Consider the following 9,465-nt stretch of genomic DNA (forward strand, 5'->3'; position numbering starts at 1 on the left):
TGTATTAAGTGAATTCCCTCTTAAAAAAAAAAAAAAAAAAACAATTCCAGAAATAATGGCTTCAGGATCATCGTGTCCTCCCAAGACCGGGCGGTTTTCAGCTAATCACAGCTGGAGTTTTGAATGCTGTTACACACATTTATCTTTAGGGGTACTGCTGGTCTAATTCACATTTTGCTTTTGGCGGTGTTGGCTGATCGTAAACAAAGACAGGCCGTCTCATTATCCCGTGGTTTTCTCTGTGAGGCTGCCATGTCGTCGGCGTCCTAAACTGCACCTGGACGTTTGGTAAGAATTACCTCTGGCATCCACCGGTAGACTTTGGCTTTTGGTTGGCACGGCTTGGAAATGGGACATGGACTGAATACCAAAACCTGAAACCCAGACGGCTCCTACATCTTGCCGTGACCCAAATAAACTTATCCTGATGCAGACCTGATCAGTATGACAGTATATACTGTATGACCATAGAAAAACATTTCAATGCACATCATAACTTGTTTGTTTTCTTTACCAAAGTGTTACATAATGTGAAGCTGTTTTTGCACTAATGCCAGACTTCATTTATTATGAATAGTCTTATCTTTTGGTTTGCATCCATCAAATACCAAATAAGATAAAATAGGTTTTACATTTCACTTGAAAAAGAAACTTAGTTTGCTTAATTATCCACATATAGGCATGGTTATTTAATATTAAAACCATTTTACCAGCCAAAAATGGCTGTATTGTGATATCACACCATTACCATGAAGTAAAATTACTCATAACATAATTGCTTTGAGGATTTTTGTCATACCAGCCACATCTATTCTGAACTGTTGCTAACTTTTTATTTTTATTTTTTTAAATAAATCATAACTTACCTGTGTTTGGGGCTTCCCTGATGTCCCGGCTTTCATGTCTGGAGAGCCATTCCGCTTATCTGCACTCTTCTTCTTCTCTGGGGTCTGGAAAAATGGACAGAGAGAAAGAAAAAAGAGAGAGACGTTGCAATCCCAGGTTAAAATGTGCAGAGAAAATATTTAACGCGTGTCAAAGACAGAACCGCTCCAGTCACCTGTCATGCTCAGTGTTAGAATCATAATAGCGGATAATGTTTGTGAATTGAGTGATTGTGACGGCTTTGCTCTTCAGTGATGTAACACAATACGCTTCTCAGATGTTTATTTCAGTCAGCTGTCAGAGAGCCGTGATGAAAGAGAGCAGTAATTTGTAGAAAGCGCAGCCTGTCTAGTCACGGCCTAATGGGACCACAGGACACTGTCATTGCTCTAAAACTCTATACCCCAGAGAGAAAAACAGACAGCGGAAGAAAGACAAGTAAAAAAGGTTGAAAAAAGAAATATGGATGGGGAGTAAGAAATACTGTACACTTTCTATGAATCTATACACACACACAATATGTGGCCCTGGACCACAAAACCGGTCTTAAGTGTCAATTTTTCGAAACTGAGATTTATACATCATCTGAAATCTGAATAAGCTTTCCACTGATGTATGGCTTGTTAGGATTGGACAATATTTGGCTGAGATACAACTATTTGAAAATCTGGAATCTGAGGGTGCAAAAAAATCTAAATATTGAGAAAATCGCCTTTAAAGTTGTCCAAATGAAGTTCTTAGCAATGCATATTACTAATCAAAAATTAAGTTTTGATATATTTACAGTATGAAATTTACAAAATATCTTCATGGAACATGATCTTCACTTAATATCCTAATGATTTTTGGCAAAAAATAAAAATCGATCATTTTGACCCATACAATGTATTTTTGGCTATTGCTACAAATATACCCCAGCGACTTAAGACTTTGAGATTAAGATCTTAAGATTTTGTGGTCCAGGGTCACATATTAGGCTTTATAAACAACACTGATAATGTAAATCACCATCTTATAACTAATTATATGGTTGCTATTTTTCTCAGGAGCAAAGTTATAATATGTAATTTGAATGTATGAAAGCATACATTAATAATCATAAACAGACTTCATAAAAAGTGTTTCCAGCAAAATGAACAGTGAATGTATCAACAAGTTAAAGACCTGATGGTTCAAAGATAGAGACGTCTCGAGACGGCTAAAGAAAGAGAGAGTGAGAGATTGAAATGCTGTGAGAAGAGAAGAAAGCATTCAGGATGGGGGGATGAGAGAGCATGTGGAGCGTGTGACAGAAGTGCTCGTCTGTCGTCCCTCCTCGGGGCAGGAATCAGTCCTCACAGAGCAGGTATGTACCCGCTTTGATCTCTAAACACACATACAAAAAAACACACACCGTCACGCGCTCTCAAACATTTTAATACACGTACACACAGCAGGGTTATTAGGTTTTATTGTGGTTGTCAATTTCAGTTTACTTCCACCGAGTTGTAATGGTGCATAAATAGTTGAGTTTTTGATTTTAACTACATTAATTTACATACATGTTTAGATCAAAGGTCTTCAACCCTGCTCCTGGGGACCCACTGTCCTGCAAAGTTTAGCTCCAACCCTAATCAAACACACCTGAAGCAGCTAATCAAGCTTTTCAGGATTGCTTGAAAATACACATACAGGTGTGCTGAAGCAGTTTGGAAATAAACATTGCAGGATAGTGGGTTCAAGACCTCTGTTTTAGACTATAAATAGACTACCCATCAAAAGTTTGGAGTCTTTAAGATTTTTTATTTTCTTGAAGAATCTCATATGCTCACCAAAGCTCCATTTATTAAATCAAAAATACAGTAAAGATAGTAATATTACTGCAATTTAAATAACTATTTTCTATTTTAATTTGATTTTAAAATGTAATTTATTCCTGTGATGCAAAGCTGAATTTTCAGCATCATTACTCCAGTCTTCAGTGTCACATGATCCTTCAGATATTATTCTAATATGCTGATTTACTGCTCAAGAAACATTTCTTAGTATCATCAATGTTAAAAACAGCTGTAAGTTAAGAAGTTAAAAAGCAGAAAGTTTAAAAAAAAAAAAAAGTATTTGATCATTTATTTGAAAAAGAAATGTTTTTGTAACATTAGAAATGTCTTTACTGTCACTTTTTATTAATTTAAAACATCCTTGCTGAATTAAAGTATTCATTTCTTATTCACATTCATTTTTTGACCCCAAACAAGCAAGTGATGGGTAGAGAGGTGAAGTCAGGCTGTCTGTGAATCTTACCAGTGTACATGTGATCATTACGATCCAGACTGAGAGAAAGTGTCTATGAATACAGACGGATAAAGAAAGGATGCAAACAAGACATGACAAAGATGAGAAGTCACTGAGGTGACATGAGGGTGGAAGAATATGTGTTATACGAATAGACAGACAGAATGTAATGTGCTCTTAACGTTGATGGGATAATAACAGGTGGTGATGATGAATATGTGATGCAAAATCCTGTCTCAGGCAGAGACTGGCACCTGCTGGTCACTTGGCTTCATTCAGGACAACAGTGCTAACTTGCAGCAATGTAACATAAAACCGTTCAAAAGTTTGGGCTCAGGGGGATTTTTCCTGAGTAAATTAATGCTTTTATTTAGCAAGGATGCATTATATTGATCCAAAGTGACAGTAAAGACTTTTAGAATGTTACAAAAGGTTTCAGTAAATAAAATGAATTCAAAGAATTCTGAAAAACAAATTTATCAAGGTTTTTACACAAACGTTAAGCAAACAGTTTTTAACTGTGATAATAATATGAAATGCTTCTTGAGATTTCTGAAGGATCATGTGACACTGAAAACTGAAGTAATGATGCTGAAAATTCAGTTTTGCACCAGGAATAAATTACATTTTAAAATATATTAAAACAGAAAACAGTATATAATATAATAATAATAATTTCACAATATTACTGCTTTACTGTATTTTTGATTAAATAAATGCAGCTTTGGTGAGCATATGAAACTCCTTTCCAAAACATTAAAAATCTCACCGACCCCAAACTGTTGAACGGCACTGTAATACACAGCATTTCCTCTTTTCTAATTGTGTACATGGAAAGACTCACTTTTTGAGGGGTTTTGATGGGGCTCTTTTCAACAGCCTTTACCTCTTTGTCGTCGTCACTAAAAAGAAAGAGAAAAATGCATTTGTCAAACAAATAAAAATATAAATGATCCTCTCCTTTCAACAGAGCACAAGTTCACACTGAACAAACATGAGTTCTCACTCGTCATCATCATCATCATCGTCATCATCTTCATCACTATCCTCATCTGAGTCTTCATCTGAGTCCATTTTCAACTTTTTCTGAAATGACGGAACACAATCATTGGAAACAGAACAAAGTACATTTTTATAAATCTGAGCGTTCCGGCAGTAAAATATGAATAGAAGTGACTGGTGAGATGCTAGAGACAAGTATAATCATGCTATACTTATTAAACTCCAGTCTTCAGTGTCACATGATCCTTCAGATATTATTCTAATATGCTGATTTACTGTTCAAGAAACATTTCTTAGTATCATCAATGTTAAAAACAGCTGTAAGTTAAGAAGTTAAAAAGCAGAAAGTTTAAAAAAAAAAAAAAGTATTTGATCATTTATTTGAAAAAGAAATGTTTTTGTAACATTAGAAATGTCTTTACTGTCACTTTTTATTAATTTAAAACATCCTTGCTGAATTAAAGTATTCATTTCTTATTCACATTCATTTTTTGACCCCAAACAAGCAAGTGATGGGTAGAGAGGTGAAGTCAGGCTGTCTGTGAATCTTACCAGTGTACATGTGATCATTACGATCCAGACTGAGAGAAAGTGTCTATGAATACAGACGGATAAAGAAAGGATGCAAACAAGACATGACAAAGATGAGAAGTCACTGAGGTGACATGAGGGTGGAAGAATATGTGTTATACGAATAGACAGACAGAATGTAATGTGCTCTTAACGTTGATGGGATAATAACAGGTGGTGATGATGAATATGTGATGCAAAATCCTGTCTCAGGCAGAGACTGGCACCTGCTGGTCACTTGGCTTCATTCAGGACAACAGTGCTAACTTGCAGCAATGTAACATAAAACCGTTCAAAAGTTTGGGCTCAGGGGGATTTTTCCTGAGTAAATTAATGCTTTTATTTAGCAAGGATGCATTATATTGATCCAAAGTGACAGTAAAGACTTTTAGAATGTTACAAAAGGTTTCAGTAAATAAAATGAATTCAAAGAATTCTGAAAAACAAATTTATCAAGGTTTTTACACAAACGTTAAGCAAACAGTTTTTAACTGTGATAATAATATGAAATGCTTCTTGAGATTTCTGAAGGATCATGTGACACTGAAAACTGAAGTAATGATGCTGAAAATTCAGTTTTGCACCAGGAATAAATTACATTTTAAAATATATTAAAACAGAAAACAGTATATAATATAATAATAATAATTTCACAATATTACTGCTTTACTGTATTTTTGATTAAATAAATGCAGCTTTGGTGAGCATATGAAACTCCTTTCCAAAACATTAAAAATCTCACCAACCCCAAACTTTTGAACGGCACTGTAATACACAGCATTTCCTCTTTTCTAATTGTGTACATGGAAAGACTCACTTTTTGAGGGGTTTTGATGGGGCTCTTTTCAACAGCCTTTACCTCTTTGTCGTCGTCACTAAAAAGAAAGAGAAAAATGCATTTGTCAAACAAATAAAAATATAAATGATCCTCTCCTTTCAACAGAGCACAAGTTCACACTGAACAAACATGAGTTCTCACTCGTCATCATCATCATCATCGTCATCATCTTCATCACTATCCTCATCTGAGTCTTCATCTGAGTCCATTTTCAACTTTTTCTGAAATGACGGAACACAATCATTGGAAACAGAACAAAGTACATTTTTATAAATCTGAGCGTTCCGGCAGTAAAATATGAATAGAAGTGACTGGTGAGATGCTAGAGACAAGTATAATCATGCTATACTTATTAATGCATTAATTTGTCTCTTATCTTGTCATTGCTGCTATTCTATAAAAGCAATAAGCCACTAAAAATAAGTATTACAGTGATTTTATCATAGGTAAATCACAACAACACCCCTTAACCCAAGTAAAAACACTGTGACAGCTTCTCATGGCTTTCTGCTTCAATAAGAATTCTGGGATCATTTCAACACTCTGACAAAAGATTTCAAACAGACTCTCTGTGTATCACATCGATGACAAGCTGTTGCTTGTCTCAGACACTTATCTAGAGGATTAAGTGTGTATTGAACAATGTGTCTCTTTATTGAGATTCCACAAAAGTCAACAGGGCAACCTCATAGTTTCTCTTTTAATGTTTCTGGACACCTAGTTAAATCCTTTTCATTTCTTATTTACAAAAGAAAGCAAGCACCACATTGTCTGTGATAAATACACTACAAAAAATGATCATCTTCCTTATTATTTTTTATCTTTTTTTACCAGCACAAATGTCAAAACATTCTTAAATCAAGACACATTTACTTGAGAAGCAAAATGATTTAAGATATTAGGTCTTGTTTTCTGAAACATTCATCAAAATTAAGTGAGTTTATGCTTAAAATAGAAAATAGTATCTGGTGTAGAAATAATATACTTCCTTAAAAGTGAAAACCAGATTATTTTTCTTACCCCACTGAAAGATTTTTTTTTCTTGTTTTAAGCATGAACTCTCTTAATTTTGATACATTTTTATTTTGAAAACAAGACTTAATATCTTAAATCATTTTACTTCTCAAGTAACTGTATCTTGATCTAAGAATATATAGATATTGTACTGGAAAACATGACAATTATATCAAGTTTTTTGTTGTTGTTGTTGGTTTTTGCTGCATTAAGTATACATCTCTGATTATCTTAAGGGAGTTTTATGTGTACTGCACCAAAAAAACAATCATAATTTAGTCGTTTTTTAATGAATTGTGTGTAAAAAGCACTGAGTGGTTTGAGGTGAGAGATTACCTGAGGCACTTTTGCAAGGGTCATGCTAGACGGTCTCTTCACTGGTGATGTATTATTCTCCTCCTCTTCCTCATCCTCATCATCTGATTCCTTCACACCTGAGCAAACCACAGAGATCTCCAGACATCAATAACTTTGATTTAAATAAAAACAAAATCCGTCTTTCGGATGAGACCGGTTCCCGCCTCCTTCTTCCATGGACTACGAACTACGTTACAGCATCATTCATTCATTCATTCAAAACAACGTCACATGTCCACGTTTTGTGACTAAACCAATCTGACATATATAAGTGGAAGCCTAAATGCTGCACTCATTTAATATCTGGAGAATAGAGCTGACATGTTGAAAGTGTCTGAACAGCATGTGCAAACATATGGAAGCGATTATATCAGAGAAAATGGTGTCACATGGTGCTGGTTAATTCATTTTGAGTCCGTACGGAGAGTGAAGGGCCCTTCCAGACGGCCAGATTACTCCCATGGACGTCGCAACAGGTTGAGAGGATCATTTCATCAGAGAGAAGAAAAGAGTGAACAAGAGAGAGGCAAAAGACACATCTGGGAAATGGTTTTCCTAAACTGGTCGTGTTCAGTCCTAACCAATGAGAAAAGACAAAAGGTACTCACTGACGAAATGCTGACCGCTGATGTAGACCGGCCCCCCTCCGGACTGCAGGCGAAAGGACACAGGAGGCGTGACCTCAAAACCTCCCAGACTTAGCTAGAGGTAACACGCAGACACACATATTGTTGTAATCCAAACTACGAATGATCGAATGATTGAATGATCAAACACAACAATAGCAAAACATCTTATTCATGGTCTACTTTTAGAACAAAAAGAAAAACTGTTTAGAACACAAAACATAGCTTATTAAACAAAAATCTTGAACTTGCCAATTTTTTTTTTTTGAAACAAAGTAATACTTTTATTCAGCAAGGATGCATTAAATTGATCAAAAGTGACAGTACAGAAATGTATAATGTTATAAAAGATTTATATTTCAAACACATGCTATTTCAAATAAATAAATGAATGCTGTTTCACATAAATGTTCTTTCTAATAATTCCTAAAGGGATGTATCCTGGTTTACCAAAAAATATAAAGCAGCACAACTGTTTTCAACACTGATAATAATAAGAAATGTTTTTGAGCAGCAAATCAGCATATTAGAATGATTTCTGAAGGATCATGTGACACTGAAGACTGGGGTAACGATGCTGGAAACTCTACTTTGCATCACAGGAATAGATTACATTTTAAAATATATTAAAATTGAAAACAGCTATTCCAAATTGTAATAATATTTAACAATATTACCATTACTGTACTGCACGATTCTGGATACATTGAGAATCACAATTTTTTATTTTTTTGTCTCAAATAGTGATCACGAATCTCCCACAATTCTGAACTAAACAAAATAATGTGACAAAATATTACTGCTAAAGTCGATTTAAAAGTTTTGAATTAATTTGAATGAATTTTTTTTTTTTTTCATATACATGTATATTAAAAATATAATATATTTAATACACCCATTTTTAATATTAAAATTATGAAAACGTGGTCTGAATGAATGATTCAAAGACTCATAAAAGCATTACTGGATCAATCAGCGTTTTTGAACAAATCTTTTGAATGAATGATTCAATGACAAACACATTTTTTAACAGACTAATGCATTCGACACAAATGTTATTTGAAGCACCAGTTACTTTCAAAAGGGGATTTGATCGCTACCATAGACATCAATGTTTATATCTAAACTATAAACTTTCATCCCAGTATTTTTGTGATAATATGAACCACGGTACATGTCTGCTCTCTGTGTCAGCGACAGCGCAAACACACATTTGAATGTTCTGGTATGATTTTTTTCAAAGGTTTAACAGACAAGGGCAAATCGTTGACATTTAAAAATCGGATCGCATGGGTGTTTGAATCGAGATTGCGATACCTTTTTAACAATTAATCGTGCAGCTCTAAACTTTGGTAAGAATAATAGACCTCTGTCAAAACCACTAAAAACCCAAACTTTTGAACAGTAGTATAAATTATTGAATATTAAAACATATACTACTAAGTGTTTATTATCAGACAATTTTGTGCTAAAATCAGATGATAAATGATTCCCACCACAAACATCCAAACAAGATTGGTTTCTCAGAAAGAATTCACGACTGGGATCCGTCCTGATCATTCAATGCCAGTACATTAGGCCTTCAGCTAAACATCAGCACAATTGCACAACTCGCGAAATACAAGCCACGGCCAACAATTCTGAATGAACATTCCACTGTGCCAGGCAACGGCACTTGCATCGACGGCAACCAGATGTAAACAGCTGAGGGCGCGATGGTCTGCTTAATGCTTTAAATGACAGCTATGTAACCGTTGTAATTACGTTGAATGGCGAACAATCCCTCACGTCCAAAATCATCTCAGATGATCTGTTTCAACACAAATGCTGACTGATGAGTTGATTGTCTCCCGAGCAATCGAGACAAAACCTTGTAATTAAGGTACAATTATTGCTCAAGTC

General features: G+C 34.8%; 1 protein-coding gene across 1 annotated transcript in view; it reads right to left on the reverse strand.

The window, feature by feature from the left end:
• Positions 1–9,465, reverse strand: part of LOC107705481 (nucleophosmin-like) — a 32,111-nt gene that overhangs the window by 17,274 nt on the left and 5,372 nt on the right. The window contains exons 4-8 of the mRNA XM_016508792.1: positions 7,546–7,639; positions 6,917–7,014; positions 5,708–5,787; positions 5,546–5,603; positions 867–950 (exon numbers count right to left, since the gene is read on the reverse strand). Coding sequence (XP_016364278.1) covers positions 867–950; positions 5,546–5,603; positions 5,708–5,787; positions 6,917–7,014; positions 7,546–7,639 — 414 coding nt within the window. The remainder of the gene's footprint in view (positions 1–866; positions 951–5,545; positions 5,604–5,707; positions 5,788–6,916; positions 7,015–7,545; positions 7,640–9,465) is intronic.

Source organism: Sinocyclocheilus rhinocerous, unplaced genomic scaffold (genome assembly GCF_001515625.1).
Source record: "Sinocyclocheilus rhinocerous isolate Xijiao unplaced genomic scaffold, SAMN03320098_v1.1 scaffold1556, whole genome shotgun sequence".
Lineage (NCBI taxonomy): Eukaryota > Metazoa > Chordata > Actinopteri > Cypriniformes > Cyprinidae > Sinocyclocheilus > Sinocyclocheilus rhinocerous.